Source organism: Chiroxiphia lanceolata, chromosome 14 (assembly GCF_009829145.1).
Source record: "Chiroxiphia lanceolata isolate bChiLan1 chromosome 14, bChiLan1.pri, whole genome shotgun sequence".
Classification (NCBI taxonomy): domain Eukaryota; kingdom Metazoa; phylum Chordata; class Aves; order Passeriformes; family Pipridae; genus Chiroxiphia; species Chiroxiphia lanceolata.
In genome coordinates, this window is record NC_045650.1 from 20,173,586 (window position 1) to 20,187,065 (window position 13,480).

Genomic DNA, 13,480 nt, shown 5'->3' on the forward strand with positions numbered 1-13,480 from the left:
GAAATGTGGGAGCCTGGCTGTACCAGGGCACTAGCACCAGCCCAGGGCACTAGCACCAGCCCATGTCCTAGGGCAATTTAACCAACAGGGATAAGTATGTATCAAAAGGCTCAGCAGCTCCAAAACAGCCTCAGGGGTGCACTGATGAGCTGGAAGGGAAAGGCTGAAGATCATGTCTGGAGCCTCAGGAGAGGCTGTCCCAGCTCCTAAGGAAACATCTGATGGAAGGGGCACAAACTGCTCTGGCAGGGTGAATTTTAGTGCATAAAGTTTTGCTTAGGAATGACCTCATTATTTTTTTGAAAAACTTTTTTACTGATAATAGTTAATCTCAAAGCACATGCACTGGCCAGGCAGGGATCCATTCCTGGTGAGAGGAGGGTGCAGGAGTAAGGCCACAGAGACTGTAATTGAGAGAAGATGAGAGTATTTGAGGAACATCTTTCCTTCATGAGGAATAGGCCAAGGAGTGGCAGAGCTCATCTCTGGGGCTATGTGGAGCCAGGAGGGACCTGGCATTAGTTTGGGGTGGATGTTGGTGTTTCAGTGTGAGTCACCAGCTGAGCCTGAGCCCAAGCCCGGGCAGGCAGGAAAGAGGAAGAGGAAGGAGCAGCAGCACAGAATCCCCTCATCACATGTCCCACCAAACCCACTAATAGTCACATTCGGTTCAGCTTTTCTACTTCCCACCTCTCCAGCCCACACCCAGCCCTGTGACTGCCTTTTCCACCATGTAACAGCAGCAGTTTCTCAGCAAGTTCCAAACTGCCCAGAACAGGTCCCTACTGCCATGTCCAGCATCCCACCCAGCCCAAGAGTCCCCCCAGATCTCCCTGGCACCGACACCACAGACGGGGTGCGGCCCCGGTGCTGAGGGCAGTGGTGCAGCCCCTGCACACCCACCAGCCCTGGCACAGCCCCCTGCCTGCCCATGTCCCTTCCAACCCATCTTGGCAATGACAAAACCAGATCCCAGTCCCCGTTTTCTCCCCAAAACCCAGGGAATTGAACACATGGGCACAGGCCAGGAGAGGAACAGGGACCTTGTGCTCAGGCCACAGACCCGCCGAGCCAGCGCAGGAGATTTGCATGTGAGGAGAGAAGAACAGCTCAGCTGTGACAACACATCAACAACAGCTAAATTTAGAGGGTTATTTTCAGCAATCCAGATGCTGGGTAAATACAACCTTATTATTTCATGCAGGGGCAAAAGTTCAGCCGAGTCCCTTGTGCTGCTTTTCCCCATTAGTTCACCTCGTCCAGCCAGAGGAGCCCACCCTGAAATGCTGCAATGTTACCACTGCCTGGCTGTGCTGCCAGGAGCCACCAGCTCCATCCCTGTCCCTCGGCAGTGAGAGGAGTCACTGCTCAGTGACATCTGCAGAGCACCTCCCAATCCCTTTTGGAGGGTCCTGGTGCTGCTGTTGGCAGGAGTTTATTCTGAGGATGCAGTTTTCATGTGCACGGCCAGTCTGTGAGCCTTTCCTTTCTGCTCTTCCAGAACAATACATGGGAAGTGAATGCTGGAGAGGAAGCAGAGGGTTAGGAAATCCATGGAAACCTGACCGTGCTGGGACTGTGCAGGGGCACTGTGTCCCACCCAGCTGGAGGTGCTGCTGGAGGGGACCACAGGGTGGGCCAGAGGGGGTCCTGCCACAGGCAGGGCGGTGGGAGGGACAGTAGGGACAGGCAGGTATCAGGTGGGGTGGTGTGAGTGTCACTGAGCCTTCACCAGGAGAGACCTGGATTCTACAGGCAGTTTTAAAGAAGGGGAAAACACCTATAAATGTTCTTCCTCCAAAAATCTCAGTCACAATGTTATCCAGCCCCGCCCCTTCCTTTCCATGGGGCTCTTTAACCCTTTTTGAAAAGCTCTTGACATTCATGTTCCTAATCTCTGCCATGAAAGGGCCAGAGACCACCCAGGATACCTCTGGGGCTCCCTCACAAAGTACTTTTTGTTGCCCAGAGCTCTCCTGTGCTCCCGGCTCTCTCCAGCTGGGCTCAGAGCTCACCTAACCCTTACCTGGATGAAAACAAGAGGCCCCTGGGCATTGCCCTCCAATCAGGGAACTAGCTGGAGACTCCCTGGCACATCCCATGGGCTCCCTGCACGGCAGGTTTCCCTTTTCATGGCACCAAGGCTCTGGCCAACAGTGTGGGCAGCCACTCTCCTCCTGACTCTGGTGCTGGAGCCACCATTCCCAGGGCCTGTCCTGAGCCCTGTGCCAAAAGCAGCAGAGCCACCCTGGGCTCCAGGTTCCCCCACTTCCAGGGCTGTCAGTGCCCATGGGCTGCCTGTAGTATGAAATGGTTTGATTCTGGGGGTGTCACTGTGCAAAGACCCCTGTGGCACTGACCAGTGGGATGACAAAAGGCGGGACCTCGACCCTCCTGCCCACAGCCCCATCTCCATCCCTGTTTCCCAGCCCTGCTGGCACACACCCCTCCTTCTCCTCCTCCCACCAGCCTTCCCAGCACCCACGAGCCCCACAGGGTAGGGCAGCCCCAACCCCCAGCCTGTGCCCCCACCCTGGCAGAGGTTTGGTGGAGCTGCACACAATCCCCGTGGGTCAGCCTGGAGCTGCACCACGAGTCCCTCCTGCCCCACGGTCACACGTGAGACATCTCAGTCACACAAAGCCAAGGGGCTCTGAGCCAGGGAGACCCTCCTTCCCAGGTCACAGCAGTGCCGAGGCTCCGAAGCTCCCAGTGAGTTTATCTGCTGAGCACAAAGCTGTTCACCACAAAGAGAGGAATCAAAAAGGAACCAAGGCCCTTTGGCAAATATATCCCTCTGAAAACAACAGTCTGGGGCAAAATCACACTGCTGACAGATGAACCCAGGAGCCCAGCAAGGGGACTGTCTTCTTCCCATGACCCCTGCCCATCCCACAGCAACAATATTCCTGCCCAAAAAACATTGCCATAGCTTACCTGCATCTTTCCTATCTTCTAGAAATGTGAAACTCTGTGAAAAGAAAGAAAAAAAGAACAGAAATAATTTTGTTATAGATTTGATTCTCATACTCAAGGACTGCTACCCCTCATGTCTGGGCTCAGTCCCCCCTCCAGCCTCTCCTCCACCCAGAGAGAAGCTGGGACCAGAAGTGCTGCTCTGGCTCTGAGGAGAAGAACAGTTCTGGCAAAGGCTTCTCCCCAGGGCATCGGCCCCATTGGTTTTAAAATGCCAGCACCACCCACAACCCTGAGTGCTGGGCAAACACAATGTGCCCAGCATGCACCCACCACCCCAGCTCCAAGGAAAGCCAAGAGCAATGGGATTCACAGCAGTGGAGCCTCAGCAGCACTTTGGAGATGGCAGCAATTTGCAGAGGTGGAGCTGAGGGTCCCCCACTCCCCCATCCTGAGGCAAACCCAGAGCCCGGGACCCCCTGGAGCCCTGGAGCGCTGCCACAGCCCCGTGGACGGGCCGGAGGGGCCGCAGGATCCCTGCAGGAATGCAGAGCGCTGCTGAGCCGGCCTTTCCCACGGACCCCCGGGACCCCTCTTCCTGCCGGGGCAGCAGGGCTGGGAATGACCCAGGAGAGATGGGTTTAACCGTGTCCCTGCTGCCGGGCTTCCCTCAGCAGTGCCTGCCCAAGAGGTGCCATCAGCGGGGCCGGAGACATCGCTGCGACCTCACAGAGAGCCCACGTCAATGGGGGTGGGCACTGCACTCCTCCAGCTCCTTTGGCATTGCCCAGGCTGTTCCCACACCTTCCTTTTCCCATGAAATCTTCCGCCAGCCACAGCTCCACCTCATTTAACCTGGAAAGCTTTAATTCCACAGAGCCCAGCACGTTTCTCTCTCTTCAAGAAATTCCTCGGCTGTTCGTGGTGAGCAGAGCAGCTGAGCAACACCAGCACGGAGGGAGAGGGGCCAGACTGAAGCAGAAGCCTCAACCCCACACAAGGCCATCAGTGTGCACCAAGGCACCCAGGAAGGTGGTGCCCTGGCCAGCGGGGCCACCAGACCCCACATCGGGCTGAGGTGACACGCTGAATCCAGTGGTCTACTGGCTGCTTCCAACATCACTGAAGCCCCCAGGCACCGGAGCCAGCATGGGCTGGGCTGGAGGCCTTGGGATCTGCAGCTGGGCAAGGCGGATGCAGGAGCCAGTGTCCGTCTCTGTGCCACCACGAGTACGATGGCAATGCCAACACGCAGCACGCAGGGACAAGCAGGGTTAACGAGGACAGCTGAGCTCTCTGGAGACAGCAGGGACAAGACAGCCACTAATATTACTAATGAATTTCACAAATGTCATTTTTAGACTCAACTATTTTAAGCATTGCCCTGAAAGCCCGGGGGACAGTGTGCATTCCACATCCATTTCACCGCAGCAGATCCACTCACCCAGCACAGCCTGGTGTACAGCTCTGTCTGTAGAGGGATTTTATGCTTTTCCCAATCTGAAGCTCCCAAAATCCACACTAACCATATTTCTACGATCTTCCCAGCTCACCTCCCACCACACTGCGTGGGCTGGGACACAATAAACCAATACAGTGATCAGAGGCAGGCAGGGAGATTTGCTCTTTATTAAGGCGACAGATGACGAATTAAAGCCCAATGAAAAATCCCAGATGCCACGAGAGCCGCTGCTGCAGGAAATTAAAAACTGGGGGCCCCCGGCCTCGCTGCTCCTTTGTCATGTCGCTCACAGCCACCCTGGCCCTGCGGGTCGGCCAAGGCAGCCGTGCTCCCACAACGGGAGCAACCCGAGCCTCTGGGTTCCAAGGGGTGTCCCAGCCCAGCCACACCACCCAAGCATGGCAGGACCACCTCGGAGGGCCAAAAGCACACCCAGACACACGCAGCCCCCGAGCCCACCGCCGCTCTCACCGGGCACAGCCCCTGCCCACCCGGGGCTGCTGGTGCGGGACGTGGTGACCCAGTGACGGTGACCCAGTGACGGGCAGCGGGCGAGCACAGGGACAGGGACCAGCACACCCACATGCGGCCCAGCCAAAATTAACCTCTCACGTGCACGTGGGGCACGGGCACGACACCCCCCAGAGCAGACGCTGACACCGTGAGCAAACCGAGCGCCGCCGGGGACGCGTCCCCGTCGTCCCTTCCAGAGGCTTCTCCTGAAACTGGAGGGTGCCAGCGGCGGACACCACCAAGCAGCGGTCCCTTACCTTGGCTCTTTTGAAGCAAGACCAGAAAAAATCCAGCAATGGCATGATGGGCGGGCGAAGGGCCGGCAGAGCCCCCCTAGAGCGCGGCGCTGCCCCCGGCGGGGAGGGCCCCCCCCGGCACCCCCATGGCAGCGCCCGCGGCAGCGGAGCCGGGCAGAGCCCAGTGCGGGCAGGAGCGGCCGGCGGGCGGAGGGAGGAGGAGGAGGCAGCGGCGGAGGCGGGCCAGCATTCAAACCCTGCACCGTTATTCAGTTGGTTGTGAACAGGCTTGGACGCGATTGAAATTCCCTGAAGATTGCGAGTTTTAAACAGCTCCAGGCTTTCCTTCCTGCCTGGAACGCACCGCCTGCTCCCATTCCCAGGCAGCGTGAAGGGGCGAGGGGAGAGAGACACTCTGGAATGGGAGAAAGGCACTTGGAGCTGTCAAAGGCACACGTAGGACGCTGAAAAACGGACGGTTCAGGTTGTCACTCCAGTGCTGCCCAAGCTGACTGGCAGCTCCCGGTGCTCTCCCCTTCGAGGGACAAGGGATACCCAGCCATGGTGTCATCCCTGGATGCCCCCGCCACGGCTTCCCGCATGCTCAGGTGCTGCTGGCCCCACTGCGGGCACAGGAGGCAGCCAGGCTCCCCTTGGCCACAGCTGGCAGCCAGGCCCACCATGGGCACCCAGGCTCACTGCCGAGCACGGCGAGCACCCTCAGCACAGAGCAAGGGCACGCAGGACCAGCCTGCAGGAGAGACCCCAGCAGAGGGAACAACACAGGGAAAACCACCCCCGGCCATCAAATATGACTGAGCCATTCACTCCAGCTATTCACAGCTCCTTATCTGCCTTCCACAAACATCATTTGTTCACAAAGGCCACAATTAAAGGTCCCTTCACGAGCATTTGTGCCAGCCCTCCGCTCACAGCCCCAGGATTCCTCTCGCAGGCACAGCTCGGAATAAGCAAGGGCAAGCGTCTCCAGCGATGCCCAGGCGATGCCCAGGCTCAGCCCTGCTCCCACAGGACCCTCGGTGGGTGCCACCCACACTGCACTGGCATCGGGCTCGCCCGTGGCATTGCTCCTGCCCACTGCACAGGCTGGGGTCAGCTCCACATGCTGCAGGGACGGTGCTGCCCATGCCCAGCCTTGCGCCCATGCAACTCCCTGCAGGCGGGCACAGCTCTGCCATGGCCCCATCACAGCTCTGCCATGGCCCCAGCACAGCTCTGCCATGGCCCCATCACAGCTCTGCCATGGCCCCAGCACAGCTCTGCCATGGCACCAGTACAGCTCTGCCGTGGCCCTGGCAGCAGGTCATAGGCAGAAAAGTCCCAGCACTGGCTCCAGCTGCCTCCTTCCATCTCCCCTCACTCATTCCTCAGTGGGCTCTGGCACCACTCCCAGGCTTGGCACCAGCTGCAGCTCCTCACCCTGTCCCCCGTGTCACTGGTGTTCCTGGGCCAGCTCAGCGGGGCCGGGGGCACTGAAGCACAGTGCAAGCTTTGTATTATCAGTCCCTTTTCTCTTCCTTTCAAAGCCCAGGGCTGGGAAGGCAGTCTCACCTCTATGGCACGTGTCCCACCAGGGTCACCTTTCCATGCCCACTGCCAGACATCCCCACACATCTCACCAGGCACTGCTGCCAGAGGGCTGAGTTTGCAGGGGCCACCACTGCGGCCAGGACATGGAAGGGCACTGCCACCATGATCCTGGGAAAGGCTCCACCATTGTCTTTCGGGGCAGCCCTAGGAGGCTGTTCAATGCTTCTGCAGGTTTTGGCCCCAGAGCAGAGCATTTGGGCCTGTGCTGGGGCTGAAGGCACCTCTTACAGGAGGGACTGTCCCTACAGGGAGGGTGGCACTGGGCTCCTCTTCCTATCAGGGGCTCACCTGTCAGCACTGTGCTCTGCTTGGCAGGCAGGATGGGCACCTGCCTGCTCCAGAGAGCACAGGCAGCACATGGGGTAGCAAGAGAGACATCCGTCCATCCATCCATCCATCCATCCATCCATCCATCCACAAAGTCATCAGGACAGGCTGGTGGAGGTGGCTCTGTCCTGCCTAAACCAGACAAGCCCTTACAGACAGGGGGGCAGCCCCACAGTTTCAACCATGACCCCACCAGGACCCAGAGAAGTGCCCCTGCCAGCCCCCCTGCCCCCCGACAGCCCCCATGTCACCGCTCACCCTGGTGGTGGCGGGTCCTTCTCCCACTTCCTCCAAAAGCCAAAAAAGCCAAGTTAGCACAAATAGAAGCAGTCTGTCTCCTTCCCAGGCCTGGGAGACAAACCACAGCGGCTTCTGCATACTTGAGTAGCCTCTTCCTACCCAGTCATCCCAAAAGCATTCCAGTAATGTTACATCTTGGATCCTTCCTTATTGTGCCAGGACACTATCCTTGGCAGGGGACTGGATCCATTGGGAAGTGGCAGGAACTGTGCACAGCAAATGGGTATTTCTGCCAAGTGGTGCCGGGACACAGACCCCACTGCTGCATTTGGCTCTTCCCAAAATTCCTAATGTACCCACTCCACAGCCAGCTACAGGAAAAGCAAAAGCAGTGTCCACTCAGTCTATGTATGTATCTATATGCCTGTGTGTACATCACCCTCAGACCTGTGTGAGAACCCATTTTAAACTTGAATTAATTTTAAAAGGTTGATTTCTAAGGAAAACTCCCCCCCTGTACACACTCACTAAGAGCTTCCCATGTGGTGAATGCCATCAGCTGCCCCCAATGCCCGGAGCTGGGACGGACACCAGGATGCCACCGAGCAGCCCCAGCACTGCCACACACATCTCACGTTCTCTGAAAGTCACGGGACAGAGATGGTATTTTGGAGGACAGGTACAGCCTCCCCCCACATCAGATCATTCCCTGGAGGATCCCATGTCCCCACGGCCGGAGCTATTCCTGTCCAGCGATGAGCTACTGCTCTCCCGGCTGTTGCACAGTATCAGTGACAGAGGCCGGCCGGGCAGTGTCCCCGTCGGCCACAGAACCCGCCGCTGGCACCGCTCCCGGGGGCTGATCCCAGGCTGGACCCGAGGGGTGCTGCAGGGGTGTGAGCGGGGGACCCCCGGCAGCCCCCCGGCCGTGGGCACGCGGGGATTTTCCACTCTCCGCTGTGCGCAGGCATTTCCCGAGGTCGGGAAGGGCGCAGCTCCCGCGGAGCCGGCGTTTCCCCATTAGCATAGCGGGAACAGGGACCCTTTTCTTCTCCCGACTGGCGCAGGGCGGGGGCTGGCAGTGCTGGGGCTGTGACACCACGAGGGCGGTGGAGGGACGGGGGAGAACGCGAGAAACCTGCTGCCCAGGGGAGCGGCACCGGGGAGGCGGAGAGAACAAGGACAGGGCTGAACCCCCCCGATGTGCCCCCGGGCAAGGGGCTGCGGGGCTCTGCCCGGGAAAGTCCAGCACACGGAAGCCCCCGGAGCCCCAGTGCAGCCCAGGGCCGGGGCTCGGGTCCCTGCTCACACCTCGGCACTGGGCTCCAGCCCGAGAGGCCAAAGGTCTCTGCGGGGTCCCTGCACTGGAGAGGCACCGCCGCGGCCAGAGCACAAGAAGCCAGCCGAGAGACATGAATGCCAAAGGACAGCAGAAGACATTGCCCAGCTCCCATTGTCCCACAGCCACCCCATACCGCTAGTGAGCTCCCTGCCTGCCACCACTGCTTCTCCCTTAAAACATTCCTCATTTAAAATAACCCCAAAGTAACGCTCCAATCTCCAACAGCAAACAGGTGGGGTGCACTGGGATGGACGCTGCCTGGAGGGAGGGGGTGGGATGCTGTTGGGATGCCCGCGGGCCTCAGGCTGCACTGCAAGACGCAGCGCTGCGGGAAAGCTTCCCTCCGGGATGGGCAATTAGGCAATTACTTAATCCCCACGTGCCGGCTCCTGCGGCAGAAGAAGCGCTCGGATGAGCAGGAGAGCACTCCTGAGAGCTGGGCAGCACCCAGAAGGGCCTTCTGGGGCAAAGGCATCAACCCCTCCATCCCACAGCTCTGAAGCAGCCAGTCGGTCCCACGGCATTCCCTCAGCACGGCCCTTCCAGAGGGCTGAGGCAGCGCAGCAGGATGTTGCCTCTCCCAGCACTGGTGGCACTTGTGTCCTGCTGATGCTTTGCCCTCCAATACCAGTGACACTTTTCCTTAGCCCAGATGTCCACTGGGCTTCCAGAAACAACCTGAGGGCTCCTGGTGTGTCATCCAGGGCTGTAAAAAGCCCCCTACACTCCCTGTCCTGTGGGGGGTCCTGGCACAGGCTGGGTCTGTGCTTTTCCCTCACAGGATGCTCCAGTTTGCAAACACCAGTGAGAGAATTTACAAACACAGATTGATTTAGCACACACACAAAAGCCAAACAAACTTTTCAGCTGACTAGTCCTCATAGACTGGCTGAACACCTCAGTTTTACTGAGCAAGAGACAACATCACCGAAAAAAATCAGTTGACAGTTTTGGAGAATTTCTGCTGTGCCAGCTGGGGGGGCTCCTGCCCTCATTCCCTGAGACTTCCACAGGTCTGTAAGCTCAAAGCTGTGAGCTGGAAAGCTTGGAGTGTTCAACAGAGCCCTGGGGATGTGCTTAGTATGGGGGAAGAGCTATTTAAACGCATTTAAAAGAGCATAACTGATAGGGTGACATTTTTGAGATCCTATAGACAAATTACACAAATTATAAATAGACTCAAGTGATAGGGAAAGAAATTGGGGGTTTTTGAGACCCATATGTCCATCTGATTTTAACTCTGGTAATAATAAGCAAGCATCCAAGAGTAAATATCTGTGAGCGTCTACAGAGGCTCCCACACAGGACAGAATTCCAGCAAAAACCTGCTGCTGTGCTCCAGTTCTCACTCAAGCATGTTGAAGAGAAAAAGAAATATAAATCAGGCTGCATTTTTAAGTATAAAAGGGGGCATAAGCAGATCACTCACCAGGCATATTTCCTTCCCCTGGGAATAGCACTGAGCTGCTGGAGCCCGGCTGGGACATTAATCCTCTGCCCCCAAGGCAGGCGCCAGAACAGCCCAAGGAATTGCAGCAGTTCTTATTATTAGCAGGAGCAGGAGGCTCCCATGGCCAAACGCCCGGGAGCGACAGGGGAGGGCTGACAGTACATGTGTGCTCCTGCACACGCGTGTACAGACACACACAACCATAACACACTGGCACCTCCGTGCTCAGGCACAGACCACCACAGCACAGAGCCGGGGGCCAGGACACCCTCCTGGCTCATCCTCAAGAGCCCAGGGTTGCTGAAACCCCACCAGGGCCAGGCTGATCTTGTGGGCACCCCGAGAGCAGAGCACCCCAAAGCTGAGGGGGCTCAGGGCATGGGCAGACGGGTCCAGTGGGCACAGAGCAGGTGGCAGCAGACACTGAAAACAAACCAGCAGCGGGCACAGCTTCTCTTGGCACCTGTTCAGTCAAAACCCCTGCCCAAGGATGCCCTTTCCTTCAGCCACTGACTGCACAGACAAGGAGAGACACTTCACGCTTGGGGACAACAAGTGCCCATCCCATGCCCATCCCGTGCCCCTTGGCACTACACTCCAGGGCATTTCCAGGGCTGGACAGGAGCCATGTGCCACTCCCAGCCTTCTCTGGGGGTGCCAAGAAAGCTCCAAGAAAAAAGCTTCAGAAAACCCTTTCTGCCAACCCTCACACACACAAAGACTCATTATGTGACAGCGAATTCTTTTCGCCCCCCACGGCTGCAGGGGCTGCCAGGCTTGTCCTGGGGAGGGATCGTGCTGCCAGCCCTGTGCCAGGGGCTGAGCAGGAGCCACATGCTTCCGTGCTCCAAAGGGAACCAAGAGGTAGAAGAGGTTTTACTGGAACAGATCCTGGCTGCAGGTGGGGTGCAGACTGGTGTCCCCACACCACGTGCTGGGCTGTGCTGTGTTGGACATCTGCCTCTGCTGCTGGGCAGAATTCCAAAACCCTGAGAAAGAAGAGGCAGCAGCCCCATCCCAGCTCTCAGCCCTGTGGGTTTTGCTAAGGGAGGGCTGAGTTACAGGGAGAGGAAGGTTTTAAATCAGTGCCTGGGATAAATAATTGCACATTCTGTTTATGAGCCTGCGACAGCAACACAAAACACCAGGAAAAGACTTGAAAAGAACCAGAAAACACAATCCCAGTGAAATCCAGCAGTTCTTCCTGAGCTGTAAAATTTACCCTCTGTCTTTTTCTTGTAGAAATCAATGAGCTCATCAGGCTCTGCCTTGCAACAATGGGGATGTGGGAAGCAGGAGAACAGGCATAGGGATGGGGGAAGCACCAGGAGAACGGTTGCAGGGATGGGGCTGCTCCGAAGGCTCCATCAGCCCCCACATGTGGGCACGGCAGAGCCCGGAGTTCTCCACAACCAAATAACAAGGACAGAGGTCTTGAGGGTGAAGCAGGAGTTTAGGGTAAAGAGAAGATAGAGCAGCCGGTGTCTGCCAGAGCATCAGGACCAGCCAGGCACCTGAAGGGAGCAGGGAGTGGGGCGCAGGTAACAGGCACACACAGTCACTGAGAGAGGCACTTACCAGCTCCCCCGGGGACAGCGAGGAGGCATTAACCTCGTCATTAACCTCGTCATTAACCTCATCTTCATCCCAGTCCAGGGTGTTGTGGTCTCTCTCCAGGTCTGCCCTGAGCAGCCCCTCTGGATCTGTTTTGCCATTCCCGAGCACGTGCCCAGGCTTTGTCTGGGAATGTTCATCAAAGGCCAACAATTCACTGCTGCTGAAAAGTTTATTCTTGCCTGTAGCATCCTCGCCGTGCCCTGCAGGACTCTCTGTGAGGCTGAAAAATCTTGGCCAGTGCCTTCCAGTTCTCCGGGAAAAAGATCCCCACAGGAAGGGCGCAGAGTTGTCATGGATCAACGCAGAGTCAGGTTCATCCTCAGGACTGCACTCGCTGCTCCTTGGACAGAAGAAGCCACAGACACCTGCCTCACCTTCCTCATCTTCAGCTGATGAGGAAAAGTGCAGGGTCAGGAGCTCACCCCACTGGCCTGGAGACACCAGTGGCTGTTCTTGGTGCTCAGCACTCCTTGTGTCCATTGTCCATGGACGGAACCCCCACCGCTGGCAAAGCTGGCAACGCAAACCCATAACTTCTTAGCAAGAACCACCCAGGAGATGACATTTAGTTTGCTTTTCTCATTTTCCTTTCCATCCCATTTGATTAGAAAGGGATGTAATGGCCCTTATTCGAGGAATGTCCATGCTCTCCTCACTGGAACATGTGGACTCACAGCACAGGCTCAGCTGGGTTTGTATTCTTCATTTTAAAATACCAAACTCCTTTTAGCCCTTCAGAGGATCTCATGCTTCACATTGTGCTCTTTTCACTGCCAGCAGTGCAGCACTAGGGGAAGAGGAGGGGTTTGGAGGGGGCTCATGTGCATGGATTTTAGCCAGGTGCTGTCTGAGGTGTGTCTCAGGGCAGGAGATGCTGCCCCTGGACCCTTGGGAGGAGCTGGGGCCGAGCCTTCTCCACAGGCAGGAGGAGTTCAGCCAAGACAGGGGATCCCTCCATCTGCTCCCACCCTGGGCATGGCAGCACTGGGGCAGCTCATCCCCCACTGCCACCCCACAGGGACAATGGAGCACTGTGTGGCAGGAGCCCTCCCGCTGTGCCTTGCTGTGCCCAAGGCTCCCACTGATGCTCCCTCACCTCCATCCACAGCTCAAACAGCAGCTTCTGAGCCACAGAGGGCTTAGAATGCAGATGTGCCGAGGTACCAGGCACGGGGAGGCCGTGACACCCCAAACAACACTTTGTTCCCTTCCCTTAAACGTGGACAGAGGGACAAGGGTCAGGAAGAGTAACAGGGGTGGAAACAGCGAACCTGCATCAGGAAGTGCCCTTATTGTTTTCTGTTCCAGCCATGGCTGGGAACAAATCTACAGCAAGCTTGCACTTCTCTCTCTTAGGGACCCCTCCCCTGCAGCACAAGCATTGATTGCCCCCTGACAGCAGAGCAACACAGTGACCCTCAGTCTGTGCCAGCAGCAGCCCCGGGTGTTGGGCTCCCTGTCCCACCTGCCCCCAGTGCTGCTCTCCCCGTGTCTGCACTGAGGACCCCCCGTGCTGGGCACACCATGCCCGTCCCACCCCTCACTGCCTGCCACCCCTGTGCCGAGTACCTGCGATGTGGAGACTCAGCAGCCTCCAGCCTGACTTGCAGCTCCCACAGCCATGCCATCGATCCTGCCAGGAAAGCCAAAGGTCGGGGCTCACGGGTTCACTGTGCCAGGGGTCAGTCAACAGCTTCACTGGATGAGTTGCTCCCTGATTTTACTGGGAAAGTCCTTCCTTCCACTGTTACCTGTCCCATTCATTT

General features: G+C 57.6%; 1 protein-coding gene across 2 annotated transcripts in view; it reads right to left on the reverse strand.

Annotated features, from left to right (window-relative positions):
- Window positions 1–5,273, reverse strand: part of STARD8 (StAR related lipid transfer domain containing 8) — a 45,510-nt gene extending 40,237 nt beyond the window's left edge. The window contains exons 1-2 of one of the 2 annotated variants that reach the window (XM_032702091.1): window positions 5,149–5,273; window positions 2,938–2,971 (exon numbers count right to left, since the gene is read on the reverse strand). In XM_032702091.1, the coding sequence (XP_032557982.1) occupies window positions 2,938–2,971; window positions 5,149–5,193 (79 nt within the window). In that variant the 5' untranslated portion in view covers window positions 5,194–5,273. Of the gene's footprint in view, window positions 1–2,937; window positions 3,205–5,148 lie in introns of those variants that run through there. The other variant, XM_032702090.1, reaches the window with a different exon arrangement.
- Window positions 5,274–13,480: the final 8,207 nt, after the last annotated feature.